The following is a 23,861-nucleotide window of genomic DNA, read 5'->3' as shown; positions in this document are numbered from 1 at the left end:
AGGACTGCATGAAATATGAATGGAGTTGGTGCTCCAATTCATTGCTTCAACTCACCAATCCCATGAGAATAGTATTTTCCAGAGCTACCTTTGCCCACAGTTCAAGAATGAGAGGTCTAAGAGTGCCTACAGTTCTACTCATGTACTGTGTTCCTTTTATCTCTGACAGTCAGTGTGAAACAGGATGAGGGGAAATCAGGTGCATTATCAGCAGAGACGGATTCCATTAGTTAGACCCTCCATGAAGGCATTACTTCTCAGCAACCTAGGGGCATCTGTATCAAAAACCGTATTTGCGATTCTCAAATAGCGATTTTTTGAGAATCGCTATTTGAGAATTGCAAGACGGGATGTATTTAAAAATTTGCACATATTTTGCGAATTCTTAATATTCCTTAATTGCGATTAGCAAATTGCGAAATCACAATTAAGGAATACCTTCCCATTCATTCGTATGGGCCAGGAGGCCCATAGGAATGAATGGGAAGTCATTCTCCAATTGCGATTCGCAATTTGCTAATCGCAAATTGAGAATAATTTCAAAGGTGCAAGGGTGTCATGATGACACCCTGATGCACCCCTGAAATGAGCATGTGTGCGCATATGGTGCACATACATGCCATAGGGGCATGTATGTGCGCCACATGGCACCTTGAAAAATGCCAAAAAGTGCATTTTTGAAAGAAATCGCAAATTACCACCAACTTGAAGTTGGTGGTAATTTGCGATTTAATTAAGGTGAAATCGCATAACTTGGGTGCTTGTTACATAGCATTTAAGGAATTGCAATTTGCGATTCCTTAAATGCTTACGCAAAATTAAGGAATTGCAAAATTAGCGATTCCTTAATAATGCGATGCGAAAATGGCTCATACATCACGTTTTGCGATTTTGTATTCGCAAACGCTGGTTTTTAGCGATTCGCAGCGTTTGCGAATACAAAATCGTTTGATACATATGCCCCCAAGTCGTCTGGCTCTCTGGACACCGATAGCAAAGTCACAGATCAAACTGATCTACCTTTACATGGAGTACATCTGAATTCATGTCATCTTTCCAACTGTATAAGATATAAAGGGATTATTAAATCCTGTTGGGGTTGTCAGACTTGTAATCCTCCTACTTGCCTTGCCTCTTTTAAGCAAGGGCTTTCCTGCTAATTAGTTTTCTCACAGCTCCTTTGACATCATTGTTTCTCAAGCTGTAGATGAACGGGTTCAACATGGGTGTTAGAATAGTGTACACCACAGTCACTACCCGCTCCTGGTCCAGGGTGTTAACTGAGAAGGGGCGAAAGTAGTTGAAGAAAATAGTTCCAAAAAATAAGGCCACTACAGTCAGGTGGGAGGAGCAGGTCGAGAAAGCTCGAAGCTGCCCCTTGGCTGAGTTAATCTTCAGTATTCTGGAGATAATGTAGACATAAGAGATAACAGTAAACACAAAAGGGCTCATTGTGACAAGAGAGCCCTCAGTGAAGACCAGCCATTCATATGCAGCAGTGTCAGAGCAGGCCAGCTTCAGGAGTGGAGGGAGGTCACAGAAAAAGTTCCGTACGAGATTAGAGGCACAGAACCTAATGCTTGACACCATTCCAATGTGCAGCACAGAATGCATGGAGGTGAAGAGCCAGGACCCAGTCACCAAGGCTATGCAAAGACCTTTACTCATTATGGAAGTGTAACGGAGTGGGTTACATATGGCCACATAGCGATCAAAACCCATAACAGCGAGAAGAAAGCACTCCATGCTGGCTGTACAGAACAGGAAAAAAAGCTGAGCCATACATCCAGGAAAGGAGATGGTCCTATCATTGGAGAGCATGTTCTGCAGCATCTTTGGGACAGTGACAGATGTGAAGCAGATATCCACAAAAGACAGGTTACTGATGAAGAAGTACATAGGGTTGTGAAGATGGCGGTCGATGATGATAATAGTTACAATCAGAGTATTCCCCAGCAGGGCTGTCAGGTACATGGCCAGGAACAGTACAAAGAGCCCAGATTGCTGATACAGGCGGTCCGACAATCCTAGGAGGATGAAGCTTGTGAATGAAGTCCTATTTCTGTCTTCCATTAGTTTCAAATCCAGTACTCTCATCTTATTATTCCATCCTTTGAAAAGAATATACAGTGTTAAAACTTTCAGATGAGCTAATGCAACAGAGGAATGGTATACAAATTTGCACAATGTCTCAATCATTGAATCACAGATCCACTGTGATGCTTCTTGCCTGAGGACATATATATACCTGTGATCAAGGCTGTGGGCGGCCAAAACGCGTTATGGCAGACAGTCCGTAAATAAACAGTTTTAGACTATTAGCACAAAGTACTGTGGTCTGTGTCTGTTTTATCCTTGTAAGCGGATTGTTCAATATATAGTTGTAGTTAGGACCGAGTTCCCATAGGAAATCTGAAAATTCTATTTTGAATAACTTTGGCGCCAGTTGACTTATCTTCGTGAAATTTTCAAAACTAATGGGGCGCTCTGCTCTGCTCCTACCCTGAAAGTCTCGGGGTGATTCGTCAAGCGGGGGCTGCGAAAAAAGGGGGGTCCCAAAACGCGTTTTCCCCATGCATTTTCCCATAGGACGTTTAGTCGAAGGTACAGCCCGAACGGCTGAACGGAATTACACCAAATTTGGCAAAAAGGTAGCCCTTGGTTCACACTCGTGCCCTTTGCTTAAATGGTGTAAATCCGTTTAGTAGTTCCTGAGAAAATCAAAAGTAAAATCACATATATATCTGGGCGGAGCCTAACCACACATCTCATCGTGAGATCTGATTGGCTGTCAGCACTTCATCCAAGAAGTGTTGGCAGCCATCTTGGGACCAATATACATGATAGCACCTCATTAAAAAGCATTGCGGTTAATAGAAGGTTTTAAGACTTTAGTTACATTATAAATCATTTGTTGATGGTACCATACCCATTTTAGGAATTGTGGTGTGTTTTAAGTGATTTTACCATGTAAAAAAGCCTTCTGCTGTGATATCATGAATCATGTTTGCGAGAAAACTATTTTCTCGTGCTTTTCCCACAGAGGTTTGGAAGGTGATCTATAAGCTAAACTGAGAGCATATTTTCTGTAAATTCACATTATCTTTCTCAGTCATGTGAGAATGAAGTCTGACATTCTCAGTAAAACATGTACATCCAACAAGGGCAGAGACTGTCAGTTGATTCCTTTGTGTTCTACTGAAGCTTCCCAGAGTGTTCTAAAGAACAACTAGAGCGCTAACAGTCCTACTTATGACAAACGTATGGCACACCTGAAGCCATCTTGGTTGGAATAAAGTGGTAACTCTTAAAACATTTAATTTAAAAATGAACACAATGAGGGGGTTCATTTTGCCATAGAAAGTAGGATTAGTGCTGCAGAAAGAAAATGTAGGGCACATTTTGAGTGACTTCTCAAATCCTCTTCTATTTCATTAAAAAATTCTAACATGCAGACTGAAACATGCACTTTCAATACCAGCAGCAGACTTCCCTGGTGAGCAGTAGCTTTACTACAGTGATCTAATGAGCAACTAGAGTGCTAACATTCAGAATTTATGGCAAATGTGTGACACATCTGAATGCCTTCTTGATGGAACCAAAGTAAAAAACTGAAAGTATTCCCACTGAGGAGACTGCAGTAAATGAGGAAATTAGGAAACTTCATAACAATAAATCTCCCAAGATGGCCACCAGAGACAAAAGAGCCCAAATGTAGCCCAAATATCACCCAGATGTAGCCCAAGTATAGCCCAATGACAGAAGTGTGCAAAACACTTATTTGTTGTGTATTTGCAGTTTTATATAGTGCAGACTTGTCAGGTATTGGAGCGCTATACGTGAGCATTGGTTACATCACACAAGATCAAATTCATTTTGGTTGTAGACATGGGGAGATTAAGTGATTTGACCAGAATCACAGAATGTTGAGCTGAAGCAGAAACTCCAACCTGGTTCCCCAGTTGCAAAGTCTGCAGCTCTGGAAGTAACACCACATCCTCTCCCCTAGGTGCAACATTTAATCAAGTGGTTAACTGGATAAAAAAACATAAAGATTACAAATAATTTAAAAGTTCTTTGTCGCTATTTGAAAACTCAGAAAATATGTCTTCATTTTAGTTTTTTAGGGCACTAACCATAATTTTGATGCAAATAAGACCCTCTCATATATGTAATTTCTAAAGGAAATACTCTAGGTATTACAGTTTTGATTACATCAAGATGACGTCAGGCGTTCCACACTTTTGTAATAAATATAGAATGTTAGCAATCTAGTTGTTCATTGGGATACTGTTGAGAGGCAGAGGCCAGGGGCACGGACTCCGAAAATTGAAGGCAGGTAGGAGAGTGCAGATGCAACAATTTGACCACACTGGGCAGGCAGGAAGGGCAGTGGCAGCACAACAGACTATGGAGGGCAGTGGAAAGGGGGGCAGGGGCAACAAACCAACAATACAGGACTGGCAAGAGAGGCTGTGGCAATATAATAGACCATTGTGGGCAGAAGGAAGAGGCAGAGGTAGTACAACCATACATGCAACAGACCCGTTTCAGCCAGGAAACGTCCAATGTTTTTAACCTCAAATGGTCTTTATTTGATCTGTCTCCTATCTACAATCTCCTCTTTTTCAATGTAACTCAAAGGGGAAAATCAATACCCCAGTTTTTTTTCAAAATCACCCTCTTACCAAGTTCAAAATGTTCGCAAGCATGGTACATTGGATCATGGTAGGCAGGAGGAATTGGGTTAGGGACATGGACTTGGATAACAGAGGACAGGAGGGACATGGAGAGGTGCACCAAACTGACCCTACAGGGCAGGCATCAGGGTTTGCAGCAGCACAATACACCACACAGCGCATGCAGGACGGGAGTGTAGCACAACAATCCGTAGAAAGCAATAGGGAGGGGACAGGACCATGCACATGTACAACAGAGAACAGAGGGTTGACCATAATGGACAGACAGGAGTGAAAGCTGCGGCATAACAGACCATAAAGGGCAGGACGGACGGATCAGGGGCATTACAATGGAACAGACAAGCCAGGAGGGAGGGAATAGGGGTCTGCACATGGAAAAAGAGGGCTGAGGGCAAGGGGGCAGGGCAGGAGCAGCAAGATGACCATGGAGGTCAGGCAGGATGGGCACTAGAAACAAGACACACCATGGAGAGCAACAATGAGACTATGATGGCATACACACAGACCATGGAGGGAAGGTGGGAGGAGGTCAGGGGCAGCTAGCTGACCACACAGGGAAGGTGGGAGGGGCCATGGCAGCACAGAAGACCATGCATGGCAAGCGGGAGGGTTAGTGGCAGCACAATGGCTATGAGGGCAAGAAGGAGGGTGCAGGGGCATGCACAAAGGACCATGGAGGATAGAAGGGAGGGTCAGGACCTGGCCACAGACAAGAGAGTTCAGGGGAAGGGGCCTCACAACAGACCGCACGGGGCAGGCAGGAGGAGCAGTTGCAGCACATAGACCAGGGAGGGCAGAAGGGTGTGGCAGTAAAATGGACCATGGAGGACAGGAGGAAGGGGATAGGGGCATGGTATGTGGACAGGCAGTGTGGAGGTGGCAGGGACAGGTTACAGTCATCTGACAATGCTGGGCAGGTGGGAGGGGAGTGGCAGCTCAACAGAACACTCAGAGTAGATAGGAGTGGCAGGTCCATGGAACATGGTGGGCAAAAAGGATGGAGCAGGGGCATGCACAAAGACATCGGAGGGCAGGGGGAAGGAGAATAGGGGCAGCAAGCTAAGCACAGAGGCTAAGCAGGAGGTCAATGATGGCCATAGAATTGGGCAATGGAGGGCAGGAGGAGTGGACTGGTACATCATGCTAAATGGAGGGCAGTGGCAGCACATCAGACCATGCATGGCAGGAGGGAGGAGGCTAGTCCACGGATTCAGACAACAGAGGATAGGGAGGAGGTGGATGGGGCAGCAGGCTAACTGTCCAGAGAAGGTGGGTATTAGGAACGTTATTGTTTTTAAAATGTGTGTCTGTGCGAACTACTTAAAATATTAACAAGTATGCAGCATAATCTCACTTTTATTCAGGAAGAAGAGGACGTTTGTGACTGTGACTCCGGATTCACTTGGCAGAAACACCCCCTGACCCTCCACCCCCCATCGCAAAATGTAATGCCCGTGAAAAGGGTAGGTGGAGGCAGTGTTATATAGAACATAGTCCTGAGAGCATGATTGAAAATGAAAACTAGATATAGTATATGGTATAAACTATGCACCAAAAAGTGTGATATAAGATGAACCGGGGCGTGAAATATAATATGCAATACATTGTGCGCAATGACAGACTCATTGGAGAGCGCGAGATAGCACAGGCACTAGCGCATGCTATGCGATATGCGCCTTGGAGTGTAATATGCACAGGGTAGTGTTGTGTAACCTAACTAGTCTCTAAAGTTGTAATATAAAATATGTGCTGGGGAGTGTAATGTTGCATATGCACTGTGACAAAGATATTGATCCCATATTGTAATATGTATGGCATAGCGCTGTGCGTTATAACATAGGCATCGAGGAAGGCACGTTAGATGGGGCAATATAACCCGTGCGAAGGCAAGTGTGGCATGACATATTCACGTGGTGGTGTTACAGTGCACATGGGCTAGAGAGTGTCATAGCATACGCACTAGCTGGTGGAATACAACACAGAGGTGTGAGGCACTCGGCGGGCACTGGTGGGAGTAACACAGCATTGGGCTCAGCCAGGAGCACGCTGTGACTCTCAAGTGAAGTTCGTCTCCTTTCCAGAGAGTAAAATAAAAAGTATTACACATCCGGTGGTGGATGTGTGTTTTATTAACCGTGAGGGGGGTTTCTTGCATAGTTTGGTCGAATTTTTGTCAAATCCGCTTTGAATGGCTTGGTGTGCATGTATATTAAATGTGCACGTCAATAGCTACCCATGTTTGTATAAATAAACGACAAGGGTGTCTACTTGGAGAGTACCCACCGGCGGGGGCGCCGGGATTAGGCACGGTAGGGCGTCAGACACGTCAGAGCTTCACTAGCGGTGTAAATACATTCCATGTGGATTCATTCTATGCATAGTCGCCTTTTAATGAATATCACGCAAATCGTCATGGTGATAGGTACATACGGTTTGTCCAGCATGTCCTAGGTTTTTCTATAAATATATTTATTAAAAAAATAATTTTAAAAAAAGGCCGGCCCCGGGGGATGGGATCCCCGGGCCATAAGTGGCCTGAGGAGGGGGGCAACGCAGCCCCCTCCTAAAGAAAAAAAAAAGGCCATGACCTGGGGGTTGGGGTCCCCGGGGCCGATTAAGGCTTTGAATTTTTTCAACAAAAAAAATTAGGGTGCAGGCCCTGGGGGATGGTGTCCCCAGGGCCAGTAAATTAGAAAAAGAAGGGGGGCCACACAGCCCTCCTTCTTAAAAAAATAAAATAAATAAAAGACCGGCATCGTGCCGGAGGCCACGCCCCCTCCGTGCAGCACTCTGCAAACGCGCCCCCTGGCCATTTGTAAGTTGGGGAATTAATTCCCCTTCAATACTGAGGGTCCTTGAGGGCCAACTAGCCCAACAGGTATCTCCAGTATGCGCCAGGGAGCTGCATTGCAGACAGGTGTTCTGAGGCCACGCCCCTTTTTACACCTCTATGCAACGCAGCTCTGTGGCGCTTACTGGAGGTACCTAGTGGGCTAGTTTGACCATGGGGACCCTTAGGATTCAAGGGGACTTAATCTCTCAACTTAGAACGGCCACAGGGTGCGTTTACACAGTGGTGAAGGGAGGAGACGGGGCCTGAGGTGACGTGTGCAAACGCCTTGTGGCGCGTTTTAAGTTGGGGAAATAATTTCCTTTCAATCCTGAGGGACCCTGGGGGCCAGCTAGCCCACCAGGTGCTTCCAGTAAGCGCCACTGCTCTGCGTTGCAGAGAGGTGGTGCAGGCCATGCCCCTTTTTACACCTCTCTGCAATGGCGCTTACTGGACGTACCTAGTGTGCTATTTTGCCCCTAGGGATCCTCAGGATTCAAGGGGACTTAATCTCCCAACTTAAAAAACGGCCACAGGGTGTGTTTACACAGTGGGGAAGGGAGGGGACGGGACCTGAGGTGACGTGTGCAAACACGCCCTATGGCGCGTTTTAAGTTGGGGAAATAATTCTCCTTCAATCCTGAGGGCCCCTGGGGGCTAACTAGCCAACCAGGTGCTTCCAGTAAGCGCCACTGAGCTACGGTGCAGAGAGGTGGTCCAGGCCATGCCACTTTTTACACCTCTCTGCAACGCAGATCTGTCGCGCTTACTGGAGGTACCTAGTGGTCTAGTTGGACCCTAGGGACCCTGTGGCGCGTTTTAAGAGGTAGTTTTAATCCCCTGCCCTATTATATACTAGGGGCTTACAGAGGAGGTCATGCTGATCACAGGGGGACCCCAACGCATAGTGTTCCCTAGTGTCATTTGAGATGTCATCAGTGATGTCATGAGTGATGTCACTGACCATGTCATGAGTGACGTAATATGTATGTCATCAGCAGTGCATTGCGTGCGCGCGAGTTATAGTTAGCTGAACTAACTATAACGGGGGAATTTCAATGGTTTTGTACGAGTGAAAAGTCGAGCTAACTATAACGCCCCTGAAACCTATGGTTTTTTCAGTGAATTTCTAAGGTTTTTTAAATGCTAATTCCTAACTATAACGTGCCTGAAACCTATGGTTTTTTCAGTGAATATGTATATGCGCATAGAGATTTCCACAAATATTGCAGAAAAAACGAGCCACTCCAGTTCTGTGTTCTCAGTATTGCGGGTTTATTTGGCAGACAAACGACGCGTTTCGATCTCAGCAGAGATCTTGGTCACATGACCTTAGATAAGTTTCACATATATTTAAAGGTGCAGTGTACACACACGACGCAGCGTGCAAAATTAACATAAAAGAAATACTTGTACACAACCACATGTGTTTGTTCAGTTGAAATTATTGATAAAGCTCAAAACAATATTTGTTTATTTATTTGTTTCCATTTGTTGTATTTAATCATAATTCCCTACCATAAGTGGAGGAAGTGATTCTAAAATTAATTGATTGTGCAGTTAAGAGAAAATCATTGTATAGTACTTAATTACGATTCATTGGGCGCTAATGAGGACGAGGTGTCTAAGTATTACTAAATGTGTTTGTCTAGAGCGTGATATATATATATATATATATATATATATATATATATATCATCACCAAAAACGCCCAGATTTGAGGCCGCACTCCGCATTAGGTGGGTTACAAACCAATTTTATTGAAACATGCAGTTTCCCATCTCGTTGAAATGCTTCCTGACGTTGGCCTCTGATGAGAGTCACGAAGGACTCGAAACGCGTAAGGCCGAGGGATTGTTTTCAACGAGATGGGAAACTGCATGTTTCAATAAAATTGGTTTGTAACCCACCTAATGCGGAGTGCGGCCTCAAATCTGGGCGTTTTTGGTGATGATATATATATATATATATATATATATATATATATATATATATATATATACATATTTCAATCTCCTTCCTCTCTGATACAGAAGAAAAGCTCGGACACCCAGACACGGTGCAAAGATAGAATTTTATGGCTCCAAAAACAACGCATTTCGGATTTTGCCTTGAACACGCTCTAGACACACACATTTAGTTTCAGCCATTATAAACAGTGAAAGAAAAAGAAAGAGAAAAAGGACTGCTAAACACAATAGTTTTCTCAGTACAATACTGTGGCAGCTATATTTGCATTTTGTCGAAATATTGCCTATTGAATACCAAATCCAATGCAAATATTATACCTCATGGTCAAATTTATAAACCACGTAGAATGTTTGTAATACATCGGCATAAGTATAGCTTAAATTAATCATTGTGTAGATACAATATATTAAAATATGCCTATTGTAAATAAAACTATACAAGAAAATTCGCAGTATCCTAGTAACCTCCTGCCCAAGTGGGCTTGTTGCCAACAATGTACAAAAGCAACATATAAGATAACAAGCATTTTATACAATTTGTCAGTTCCCATTGTGGCTGTATTTTGAACTGCTAATATCACGTTATCGTGAAGACGGACTCACTTGAGTATAGCCACAAGTACCACAAGGCCATGTGAAGTGGCCACGCCCACTGTGGCGGATGTTACAAATATAAAGTGGTTCCATGTGCCGGTATTTTGAACGTGTCATTGCCAATGATTAAGAGTCAGGAAGACTTGAAACACGTCTGGCATCAAGAGAAAGATGACTGTTTTGCCGAACCAGTTTGCAGCCTCCTTGAATAAATGCACAGAATGTAAACCTACCTGTTGAGGCTCTTCCATTTGGGGCAAACTTTGTGTTGTATATATATATATATATATTCCAAAACACACAGGAGCCCATTTGAGGTGATGCCACACGACTTGAGTAAAGCTCACTTTTCTTTATTGAGTGCTTGCCAGCAGGCACCCTTTCAGGAAACAAAACATCTTTGCATAATCCGCCAGACGCGTTTCAGGAATAACCTTTCATCAGTGGCGTGGTAAAGATGAAAGCGCTGTCGCGCACAGTCTGTCTATTTGAACACCTGCCACAGTGGGCGTGGTCCAATGGCCTTCTGGGTGTTGTAGTGCGCAAATATTCTCCAAGTGGATGCGCTCTCATCATTAAAATAAACCAAGTTTAGATGTACAACGTTCTGAAGGGGACCTGCCCCGCTTTGTCGCAGTCAATAGGAGTTGAAGCGTGCACCAACCTGCACTGGTGTTAGCTTCACGTCGTCCCGTTGAAACCGCACCCTGTGGTGCAGTCACGAATCCGCTGTGACGGCGGCGGGCCTCTCCTCACGACCGGGATTGGCCGTTATTAATTCCAAAACACACAGGAGCCCATTTGAGGTACTCAAGTCGTGTGGCATCACCTCAAATGGGCTCCTGTGTGTTTTGGAATATATATATATATATATATATATTTTGTTCTTTAGCTGCTAGCTATCATCCAAAAAGTATGATTAGAAACATCCCATTTAGAGAACTATTGCGAATTAAACACAATTGTTCGAACCATAATGATTATATAGCAGCAAAGGATGCAGCAATGAAAAGATTTCAGTCGCGGTTATGGTGATTCCACTTTAAGACAAGCCGAGGTTAGAGTCGATAGGCTCGAACGGAAAAGTCTATTGGTGACCAAACCCAAAATACCTGACACCAAGAATGATGATGTACGAATGATCACCACTTATAACAACAGATCCAATGCTGTGGTGCATATTTTTCAAAACAATTGGCATATTCTGCAGACGGACACTATTTTAAAACACCATTTACCATCTCGCCCTCTAATAACCTACAAACGTTGCCAATCTTTAAGGGATCATCTAACACACAGCAATTTTAATCCCAGTACAACAACTAAAAACAGACTTAATATCTTAGGGTTTTTTCCATGCCTACGCAGTAAGGCTTGTAAATTTAGCAAGAAAACCATGACCAGGGGATCCTAGACCAGTAAGAGTTATAAAAAAACTCCTTAATTGTAATTCGGATTATGTAATATACTGTCTAGAATGCCCATGTCAGAAATGCTACATAGGTAGTACAATCAACCCAGCCAAAAAGCGCATTTTAGAACATATACGTGCCATAACAAATAAAGATGCTAGTTATGCAGTGGCACGTCACTTCGAACAATTTCATCACAGTGATCGAGATCTCCTAAAATACTTTTGTATAAACCAGGTGGAGAGAGGAGATAGAGGGGGTGACAGGATTAAAAAGCTACGCATTTTGGAGTCTAGATACATTATAGATCTCCAAACAAAGGCCCCAATAGGGCTCAACAATGATGCAGAGCTCTGGGTACATCTAGAAGCGTAGGATACCATAGGATTGATTTTCTCTCAAAGAAAGATGTGACATATGATTAATTAATGAATTGGAATATAACATCATGCCCATATAAATGAACGAAAACGTGGATAGTTGAAAAGCTTTATGAAATGAAGTTACCGCCTGTTGAATTGCCCATTATGGGCACAATTATGACATAAATTGGGTCTTGGAAGAGAAAAAGAAAAAATAGGTACATGTACAATTTTCAAAATAATAGTTAATGCCAGTCTTCTTACATTGCCATCAGTTCAGACATTGCACATTGAATTTAACATAGATGCAACTGGGTAAACCAAAGAACTGAGAATCTACATGACCTAAAATTGATCCCAATATATATATTTTTTCGAAAGTATGATTTATTAATCGATTAATTGTTTTGTAATAATTTTTTTATATTCTGTATGTATATATAGAATTGTTTTACACTCCCGCACTTTTATATTAAAGGGACAGTATAGAATTCACATGCATAAACACTACATTACAAGATGGCCACCAATTGCAGTAGTGAAACATAAGGAAAGGCTAGTGCATTATTTATGTTAGTGATAAACCATGTGACACATTTTTTTTATGTGAAATACTGCCGAAATGACACGATGAAACTGACATTGAAAAAGCCGCGAGGCGAAACGCGTCTGTCAGAGAAGGGGGGTCTGCACTAATAAAGTATTTTTACTTTAAATCTTCGTTCCCGAGTGTGCTTTCCATCGGGTATCGGTGATCATCGGGTACCTGTTGTCTACACATATATATATATATATTCACTGAAAAAACCATAGGTTTTAGGCAAAGTTATAGTTAGTTGGACATTTCACCCCCGCAATGCACTGCTGATGACGTCACATATTACATCACTCTTGACATGGTCAGTGACATCACTGATGACATCTCAAAGGACTTCACTGATGACATCACTGATGACATCATCCACGTGATAATTTGATGCATCTTCTCATAACCTAATACAAACTTTATTGCACACCAATGAACGGTACATTGGCAATATTAAATACATCATGGCATGTTCATTTTGTTTTTGTTGAAACATCTCTGTTAAACACATTCTTATCATAAATGGTTATACAATGGAGTGCACCAAATAAATCAATAGGATGTAGGCTGGACATATGTCCAGGCAATAATGTTTGCTAGAATACTACGTAAGTATTACCTATGACAGTTACAAGTGGAATGCAATTTGAAATATTACTTTTTCAGAACAACCCCATGCCCTCCCCCCCTCCCTCCCTCCTGGTCTGCGTCTCGGTATTGTGTCTTATTGCCCATTACTATGCATCTATCTAGGATCTCTTGGTTCCTGTTGTTTGTGCCGCAGTGTCTGGGCAGCAAGATAACCTCAATTAATTGGCGTCCCATATGTTGGTGCCTTATGGGTGTACTATGGGGTAGATGTGACGGGCCCAGGTGTAAGGTCTAAATGTCGAAACTCTTCTAGCATGCGGTCCCACTCTAGGGAGTTTGGGTGTTTTCTGAGCCCTCTCGCCTCCTCACGTCTAATAGCCGCACTCTCGGCCCCACACCATCGTATCACATCATCCTGCCATGATGTTAATGGAGGGCAGCGGGGAGATTTCCATCTTATGGTAATCCCTCATATAGCTAAGATGAGAGCTCGATCAAGAAATCGTAACTGGACCATAAGGGCGCTATTACGTTTGCGCAGCCCCAGCAAACATTCTACAGCATTGTCATGAATCGTTAACTGCGATGTCTCCGCAAGTGCCCTCCGGATTACGCCCCAATAAGCACCGAGGCGGGGACAAACCCACAACATATGAAGGAATCCCACTTCCTCAGCCCTACAGCGAGGGCAACTATTCTGGGCCTCAGAGAGCATACGTTGGATTCTCCTCGGGGTTAGATATGACCTATGTAACACCATAGTTTGTATGAATTTAAGGCAGGCATTCCGGGACACCCGTTTGGGATGCTCCAAAATACTCGTCCATGCTTTGTCAGTTATGGCCATGCATGTGTCGTCCGCCCATTTTGCCCGGAGAGCAGTGAGTGCAATAGAGACCTGCACCCTAATGCCAGTATACAACCATTTCACTAGGTGACCTCCCCTTCCCATGTAATAAAGCAGGTGAACTAGTTTGTGTTGAGGTTGTTCAGTGCGCTGAGGTGCCCATGTCTCTTTAGTGTAATGTGCGACAGCAGCATACAATAGATAGTGGCGATCTGTTGTGCCTGTGGCCTGCACAAACATATCATGGTTCAGAAGGATGCCATCCCCAAAGAGTGATCCTACCTCTTCCACTCCCACCTCCATCCAGTCGTGTAGTCTTGCCTGTGTTAGTCTCCCACCAGGGAGTGGCAAGCCTAATAATGGGATATTACTCGCATATGGGACTGCCCCCGATGTATATTGTATAGCCTTCTTCCAGCATTGAAGGGCGGTTGTCAGCAAGGGGGACCCTGTGGCTGGAGATTGACTTTAGGTAGTAGGAGTCTGTGGAGTGTCCCACTTTCTAAGTCCCTGGGGCCATATCCAAATTCCTGTAGGTTCCTACCCGCCGTCCAAAAGGATAACCATTGCAGTTGGCATGCGTAATAGCAAGCCCTAAAGTCTGGGACCCCCAATCCTCCTTTACAGGTTTCTAACTGTAGTTTCTTTAGGCTAATCCTACGCCTACCCTTCCCCCATATTAGCTCTAGGAGAAGCACATCCAGCGTTCGGAATACCGCCTGCGGTACTATTAGGGGTAGATTTACAAAAAAGTACAGAAGACGGGGAAGCATCACCATTTTGGAAATGGCAATCCGTCCCATCGCCGATAATGGGAGGGAGGTCCAAAAAGATATACTTGAACGTATGGCAGTGATTGCTCTCATTAAGTTGCCGTCAAGTTGATCAGAGTGGGTCCTATATACTCGGATCCCTAGGTATTTAAAGGTGTTGTGCGCAATCTGCAAACTATAAGTGCAAAATGGGAGCGCGTCTGGACGCGTTCCTTCCTTGAAGTAAAAGGCATTTGACTTACCTTCATTAATCGCAAGCCCTGAGACCCGCTAGAAGGTAGAGAATATACTGGGAAGGGGTTCCACACTGGCTGACAAATTGCGCAAGTAAATAAGAATGTCATCCGCATAAAGTGAAATTAAGTGCTTGGTACCGCCCAGCGGGATCCCCAGTCTGTCGGCCGATTGCCGCAGCGCTATCTCTAAGGGTTCTAGTGCCAAGAGAAACAGAATGGGGGAAAGAGGGCATCCTTGTTGTGTGCCCCTATATATGTTGTATTCACGAGAGATATGCTTTCCGGTATGTGCTCTGGCCGTGGGATTAGTGTAGAGTAGACGTATCCAGCAGAGGTACCCCGGAGGGAGTCCGAACCGACCCAAGGCTGTAAACATGTATTCCCAAGTTATGGAGTCGAAGGCCTGCCGAAGATCTAACGCTATGCAGCCCACATTAACATAATCTGGCGGTGTAGTAGCCATGACATGGTGTAGTCGTCTGGTGTTCAGGGAAGCACTACGGGCCGGGAGGAAACCGCATTGGTCCCTGTGTATAAGGGCATTTAGGGTGTGTATGATGCGGTTGACCAAAGCCTTACTAAGAATCTTGTATTTGGTCGCTAGGAGCGATAAAGGCCGGTAACTAACTAGATAAATCAGTGCCATCCCATCCCGGTTTAAGGAGGGAAACGACCAGAGCTTGCATGGTAGAGTGCGGTAGATGACCAATTTCTAGGGCCGTCCTATATAATTCTTCCAGTTTTGGAACTAAAATGTCAGAGTAGGTTTCATAAAATTCTATGGGCAAGCCGTCAAGCCCGGGAGATTTATTCCGGTTGAGACCTTTGATTGCCGCTCTTATTTCCAATTGTGTAATGGGGCCAGAGAGTTCTTCTTTTGCGTCGTCTGTGATGGTGGGAAATGGCAAGTCTTTGAGGAAGTCCTCTAACAGCGTGTCATCATTGTGTGTGGGGGCCGCATATAGTCCACCAAGGTAGCTGCAAAAGGTCTCATTAATCTCATTTTGTGTATTCACCATATTCCCAGCAGGGGCCATAATACTGGTGATCATAGGCAGTTCCAGGGTGTCCCTCAGAATCCGAGCCAGTAATGTGCCAGACTTGTCGGCCTCAATATGTTTCCGCTGTGTGAAGGCCCGATAATCTTCTAGTACCGCCGCATGTCGAATACGGGCTTCCTGCAAGGGTTCCCGTTTGTCTGGATCCGACATAGCCCCCTGCTCTAGATCCGTCATCTGGGCTTCTATCTCAAGGAGACATTTATGTGTTTCCTGTCTAGCCCCAACAGTAGCCCCAATTACTGAACCCCGCACTACTACCTTGAGCACGTCCCAGTCAATGAGATTCAAGGAGGCTGTGTTCCAGTTTTCTGAGAAATAATTTGAGATCGTTGTGGATAGAGTTGCACGGAACGGGGTATCTTTCAGTAGCTGAGGCCATAATTTCCAAGTGGGGACTGGGGTGGGGACCCTACCCCACGTGAGTGTGATTTCCAAGGGGTTATGGTCAGAGAAGGTCTTAGCTAAATAGGTGGAGTAGTGAATTTGTGTGGTTAGTGTACGGGACCCTAAAAACCTGTCAATCCTGGTGTGGAGTTGGTGGACCGGTGGATAAAAGGAGTATTCCCTATGTGTAGGGTGTAAGAATTGCCAGATATCCGTCAATCCCCAACCACTCAACCAGGTGGTAAGGAGATTTGCTTGTTTGCGTGTGCCAGCGCCATGCAGTGGTGGATGTGATCTATCTAAGTCCACATCAAGAACCGTGTTGCAATCCCCACCCAGAAGCCAGGGAAATATGTCCCACCCTACTAGGGCCATGCTCAACCATTGGAAAAATGTATCCTGATCAACGTTTGGGGCATAGATGCTCCCCAATACCACTGGTAGCCCGTCTAATGTACCCTTCAGTAGTATGTACCTGCCTTGATCATCTACCCGGCGATCTAATTCCATAAAGGGGACCCCATGACGAATCCATATTGCCGCCCTACATGAGAAAGCAGAGTAGTCGGTGGAGAATATGTACCCCCGCCATTTTTTGCGAGTCTTCAAGGCTTCGGAGGCAGTGAGGTGCGATTCTTGAAGGAAAACAATATGAGCCTTCAGCCTGAGTAAATAAACATGGACGCGATGCCTTTTATGGACTGCCCCCAGGCCACGTACATTCCAGGTCAACAGGTTATAAGAACCCAACGTAGTAGTGCTATTGGGCATAAATGGGCAAAGTGGACAGGACTCCCCTCAACTCGGAGCCTAATAATGCTTGCAGACCAGGAGTACCCTTTCCCCATCAAACCAACAATACTTGGCACAGCCGTGAAACAGTGCTGGGCCAAACAATTAACAGCAACATTTATATACAATACTGTGGTGCATACGCAGTGTGGGGGGTTGTCTCCACCAGCCATGACAGTAGCGGTCAATGATCGAGCTCCCGTAGCTCGACAGAACTCGGGGGGAATAAAATGAGTTATCAATGAATACACATTATCGCCTAGTAGGGGGGTAAAAAAAAAACTTTAAAAAAACCCTGGTGGTGTACCTGTTAGAGGTGGTCTCCATCCTACCTTAGGATCGATTATCATTATCAAGCCAGGTAGGTTCCAGTTACACAACATTGGGGAGGAGCAAAACCTCATGACAAGCCTTAGTCTCATGTGAAGTTCAAACTTTCAGCGCATAACATAAAAGGATTAAATTCAAAAGGATACAAATCCGCTGTATAGTCCTGCCACAGTTTGTTCATGGTTCTTTCCATCTTGTTCCGACGAGACGACATAGTGGGTGTTGTCAACTATCTATAAGACCATCCCCAGTTTGGGGTGTAACAGAGGGGAATAGGGTGATACCATGTTCAGAATCTCTGAATGGACAGTATTACTGTCTTCCGAGTCCGATAGTATCTTGGCGGAGTCTTCACTGAAGGATCCAGCTAATGCCAACGCCTCCGCTCTACCCGTCAACCTCTGATCACGTGTTGGGCCCACCATCCCGGAGCTGGATTTGCCAGTCGTGCGGCGCTGCGTACCACTTTCTGTGATTGCGTCAGTCCACGCCGTGATGAGACGGATTGTCTGTCTTGGCTGGGTTCCAAGTCCATCACCTCCAGTCATTCCTCCACGTCCGATGGGCTGTCGACGAAGTACGTTTTCCGGTTGTGGATAATTTTCAATCGTACTGGGAAGAGGAGCGCATATTTGAGCAGGGCATCCAGCAATTTCTTCTTGACTGCTTGATAGGAGGCCCGCTGGCATTGTACTAGAATAGTATAGTCAGGGTAAAGCGAGATCTTCTGATTTTCAAATTGGATTTGTTGTTTTTCCCACGCCTTTTGCAGGAGTACATCTTGATCTCTATAATTAAGTATTTTCACAATTGGCGGTCTGGGGGGCGCTCCAACCCTTGGCGGTCTAGTAGGAATCCTGTGTGCTCTTTAGACGCAGAAGTACGGAGAGAGACCATCTTGGGCCACATAGTCTCGGAACCAGGTTTCCATATAGTCTGCCGGTTTAGTACCTTTGCTGCATTCCGGGAGACGAATCACGCGTATGTTATTGCGTCGATTTCTTCCCTCTGCATCCTCCACTCGTTCCTGCAATCCTGCCACCTGTTGCTGTAACTGTGTTATTTGTGTATCATGTCCGCTAGTTTAGGTGCGAGGGTGGACAGTGTTTTCTTCTGATCTTGGACTGTATCGGCGAGTTTCCCATGGTCCGCTCGGAGGAGATTGAGGCCAGTCGTGAGAGACCCAATTTGCTGTTCTATCGCTCTACGCAAATCTATGACCTCCTTCAGAATCAAGTCAAGCTTGTCCTGGGGAAGTGCGCCCAACTCGGAGGAGGAGGTACCAGGTGATGGGGGCCTAGCCGAAGCCCCGTTCATTTCAGGGGGCCCCCCTGCAGTCACGAGAACGTCTTGCACCTTCCCTTTAAGTCATCCCATGATGATTGTCAAGAAGCAATGGGTGTCGTCAGCACCTGGAGGGCGACAACCGTAAATAAGACATGGGTCCACGTAGCCCCAATCCGATGTCACAAACCTGCCAGGGGATTCTCAGCAAATTAAAGTGGAAGCCTGCTGCTCGTCGTACACCATGTGTCTCCGAGCTTGGTAGACTCAGCGGAAGATAATGGTAGGCCCGGTGGTCTAGGGGGCCATTCAGGCAAGCTATGTGCAGCCACACCCAAAAGCGGTCCGTAGTACTCCACCAGTCTACCCACTCGCATCCAGCACCCTCAGGAGGATTCGGCACCAGGGGCCAGCTTGACTCTGGGCAGCAGCCCCCTCCCTCCGCTGATTTGGGCCAACACTATTCCGTCCTTGCCAACTTATAGGACACAGTAGTACCTTCGCAGAGTCCAGCAACAGCATGCACATGTCGGTGTGTTGGGCAAGTTTATGGCCCCTTGACGATGCTGTCCTCGTAGCCCCCACACATTGGGCAGGCACTGTATCCAGTAGGAGAGGAGGGGGGGTTTCTTTGTGTTGGAGCCCCCCGGCCGACTCCGTCCCCGCAACCCATTGGGGACCGCGCAGCAATGGGGGGGGAAAGTGCTCAGTGCTTCTCGATATGATTGGGTGCCCTCCACTGCACTCAGCCCATCACTTTGCCTTGCAGGGGCAGTCCCAGGGTATTACGTGCCTCCACTCAGTATACCGTCACCCCGCAGGGCCCCTGTACCAACAGCTCCCTTGCTTCCTCAGGGCCAGCCGTGGAGCACCACCCCACGTCTTGCCGGCAGTCGTCCTCCCCCACAAGCAGCGCTGCGCCGGTGAGCTGGTCCTGCCATCGCACCCTCCAGCTCGGCCCCTTCTGAAATGCTGGCTCCAGTCGTTTGGCGGGCAGAATCATACGAGGGCCGCGGTTGTCCGTAAAGCGCCCAGGATGCAGAGCGCGGCCCTCCGCCTTCAACCCACTCCCCGAGCAGGCCGCGATTCACACAGTTTTCACCCGATGTGGCGGCCGACCATCCCAGCGCCTTCCGAGTGCTCAGGGAGGTCAAGATCTCCTCCAGGGGCCGCGGTGACAGCCCTCCCACTGTTTGGGCAATGTTATCTGCCCCCAAGTCGGCAAACCACAGGATAGTTCCCCCTGAGGTCCGGAGCCTCACCGGATTGCGTTCGCCATTGTAGGCGGCTAGCCACTCCCCCCCTTCTCACACCCTAATATAACCTTTGATACACCCACTCTAAATTACAGACTGCCATTCTCAAAACTATGGACACTCCAACATCAATAACTACATACCCACTCACTGATTCTTAGGTTTACACACACATCTACTCACTCATCCGTACAGTCACTCATACTTATGGTCACTCAGTACAGGACTATCATATGCACTCATACACCTTTATAGACACTCACACATCATCACACATCCATAGAGGTACTCACACACCTAGTCAGTCATGCAAATAATTAATCACACTGCCATTTACTCACCTATACAGTTATACGCACACCAGCTCACTTAATAATAGCACATTCTTGCGCTCTTATACAATCACTGATACAAGCACACACTCATCCATACAGCCACTCTCACAATTACACACTCTCACTTATAGCCATTTATATACTCCAACACACATACTGCCTTTCACATATGTAGGGACTCACATATGTACCACTGAGATATACATTGACTCAATAACACACCCATACACACACTCACTTACCCATACAGTCAATCACAGATGCACTCTTGAAACCATGCACCCAGTGAATCACTCACTCACACATCTATGCACAGAGTCACACACACCCCACCCACACAAACACTCAGGCACCCATATAGATACTCAGACAACCAATCAATAACCCATATAGGCACTCATGTAGATATTCACAAACCCATGCAGCCGCTTACACACCAACAGACAGACGGATACAGACATTCACACAGTTTAGTCACTAACCCATGCATTCGGTAAGATACGTTTAATCACTCACTTATAGAGTCAGTCACGCGCCTACTAAATCATCCATTCAGACACTTATACACCCACTCATTCTTCAATACGCCTTTCCCTATATATATTAAACATATTTAAACTTATACACATAGTCACTGGATGATGTCATCAGTGATGTCATCAGTGATGTCACTGACCATGTCAAGAGTGATGTAATATGTGACGTCATCAGCAGTGCATTGCGGGGGTGCGAGTTATAGTTAGCTGAACTAACTATAACGGGGGAATTTCTCTGGTTTTGTACGAGTGAAATGTCCAACTAACTATAACTTTCCCTAAAACCTATGGTTTTTCAGTGAATTTCTAAGGTTTTTTAAATTCTAGTTTCTAACTATGCCTACAGAGGTAGGACATGTGATGAAAGAAGAAACATCGCACAGAAAGAAAAAAAAAGAAATGCCGAAAGAAGCAACAGAAGTCCACAAAGACGAAGAAAAGTGCAGGAAGAAGAAGAGATGTGCAGGAAGAACCAACAGAGGAGCAGAAAGTCCTCCTGTGCCCACAACTTTTTCTGATGGGTACTGGTGGCAACTGACTCTGACTAACCAGGCCTAGAGCCAGTGCTATTCTAAAAGACACTTAGAATACAGTGAAAACACCTACATACACTGGAGAACACTATACGTTGGGGTACCCCTGTGATTAGCATGACCTCCTCTGTAAGACCCTAGTACATAATAGGACAGGGGGATTAAAACTACCTCTTAAAACGCACCACCGGGCTCGTTTGCACACTGGTGAAGGGAGGGGGGGCCTGAGGTTACATGTGTGCAAGCACGCCCTGTGGCCGTTGGGGTATAAAGTCCCCTTGAATCCTGAGGGTCCCTGGGGTCCGACTAGCCCCCCAGGTACCTCCAGTAAGCGCCACAGAGCTGCGTTGCAGAGAGGTGTAAAAAAGGGCATGACCTTGACCACCTCTTTGCAACACACCGCAGTGGCACTTACTGGAAGCACAAGGTAGGCTAGTTGGCCCCCAGGGGCCCGCAGGATTGAAGGGGAATTAATTGCCCAACTTAAAACGCACCACAGGGCGTGTTTGCAAACGTTCCCCAGGCCCCGTGCCCTCCCTTCACCACTGTGTAAACACGCCCTGTGGCCGTTTTAAGATGGGAGATTAAGTCCCCTTGAATCCTTAGGGTCCCTGGGATCCAACTAGCCCACTAGGTACCTTCAGTAAGCGCCACAGAGCTGCGTTGCACAGAGGTGTAAAAAGGGGCTTGGCCTGGACCACCTCTCTGCAATGCAGGCCTGTGGGGCTTAATGGAGGTACCTGGTGGCCTAGTTGGTCCCCAGGGGGCCCTCAGGATTAAAGGGGACTTAATTCCCCAACTTAAAACGGGCCACAGGGCTTGTTTGCACACATGTCACCTCAGGCCCCGCCCCCTCCACCACTGTGCAAAGGAGCCCTGTGGCACGTTTTCAGTTGGGGGATTAAGTCCCCTTGAATCCAGAAAGCCCCTGGGTCCAACTAGCCCACGATGTACCTCCAGTAAGCACCACAGAGCTGCTTTGCAGAGAGGTGGTCCGAGGCCATGCCATTTCACTCTGCAATGCAATGCTGTGGCACTTACTGGGCATACCTGATGGGTTAGTTGGCCCCCAGGGACCCTCAGGATTCAAGGGGACTTAATTCCCCAACTTAAAATGCACCACAGGGCACGTTTCCACACTTGTGACATCAGGCTACGCACCCTCCCTGCACCACTGCGCAAACGCCCCCCCTGGTGCATTGTAAATTGGGGGATTAAGTCCCTTTGAGTCCTGGGGGTCCCTGGGGGCCAACTAGCCCACCACTTACCTCCAGTAAGCGCCAGAGAGCTGCGTTGCAGAGTGGTGTAAAAAGGGGAATGGCCTGTGCCACCTCTCTGCAACGCAGCGCAGTTGCACTTACTGGAGGTAAGTGGTGGGCTAGTTGACCCTCAGGGACCCTCAGGATTGAAGAGGAATTAATTCCCCAACTTAAAACGTGTCACAGGGTGTGTTTGCACACATGTCACCTCAGGCCCGCCCCCTCCCCTCACCACTATGCAACGCACCCCGTGGCACGTTTTGAGTTGGGGGATAAAGTCCCCTTGAATCCTGAGGGTCCCTGGGGTCCAACTATCCCATGAGGTACCTCCAGTAAGCGCCATAGAGCTGCGTTGCAAAAGGTGTAAAAAGGGGCATGGCCTCTGAACACCTCTCTGCAGTGCAGCTCCCTGGCACATACTGGAGGTACCTGGTGGGCTAGTTGGCCCCCAGGGACCCTCAGTATTCAAGGGGAATTAATTCCCCAACTTACAACTCGCCAGGGGGCGCATTTGCACACTAGTGAAGGAAGGGGGCGGGGCCTGAGGTGACATGTGTGCAAACAAGCCCTGTGGTGAGTTTTAAGTTGGGGAATTAATTTCTCTTCAATCCTGAGGGTCCCTCTGGGTCAACTAGCCCACCAGCTACCTCCTGTATGTGCCAGGGGGCTGCATTGCAGAGAGGTGTTCAGAGGCCACGCCCCTTTTTACACCACTCTGCAACACAGCTCTGTGGCGCTTACTGGAGGTACCTGGTGGGCTAGTTGGCCCCCGGGGACCCTCAGTATAGAAGAGGAATTGGTTAATAGTCTTAGATGAACTATGACCTGGAATTGGCACTGTTTTTATCATGCAGCTGTTACGGCAGGCTTTGCAATGCCCACAGGGATAAAAACCTTTGAGATTGTGTTCACTTATAGGTTTGGTAGATGTTATATCATTATGGATGAGAATATCCCTGATACTGCGACCTTTTCTATAAGTTATTTTGGGTCTCCGCTGAAAAGTTTGGCCAATAATGGGATCACTAGTAAGTATGTCCCACTTGTCAGCAAGTATTTTGCGTATCTGTCCTGAGTTCCCATTGTAGGTGAGAATAATTCTACTTGTCTCCTCCGAGGTATTGGCAATTTCAGTATTCACTTTATCTTTGGGACCTAATATTTGAGCACGATCAACTTGATTTACTCTG

The 23,861-nt window shown here is 46.2% G+C and overlaps 1 protein-coding gene across 1 annotated transcript; it reads right to left on the bottom strand.

Moving 5' to 3' along the window:
* Positions 1-1,137: 1,137 nt before the first annotated feature.
* On the bottom strand, positions 1,138-2,076 carry LOC146796992 (olfactory receptor 1E5-like). The gene has a single exon (XM_085630286.1). The coding sequence runs from the start codon at positions 2,071-2,073 to the stop codon at positions 1,138-1,140; it is 936 nt and encodes a 311-aa protein (XP_085486412.1). The 5' UTR covers positions 2,074-2,076.
* Between the last annotated feature and the right edge of the window lie 21,785 nt (positions 2,077-23,861).

Source organism: Triturus cristatus, chromosome 10, assembly GCF_964204655.1.
Source record: "Triturus cristatus chromosome 10, aTriCri1.1, whole genome shotgun sequence".
NCBI lineage: Eukaryota > Metazoa > Chordata > Amphibia > Caudata > Salamandridae > Triturus > Triturus cristatus.
This window is presented reverse-complemented; position numbering and strand designations above follow the sequence as displayed.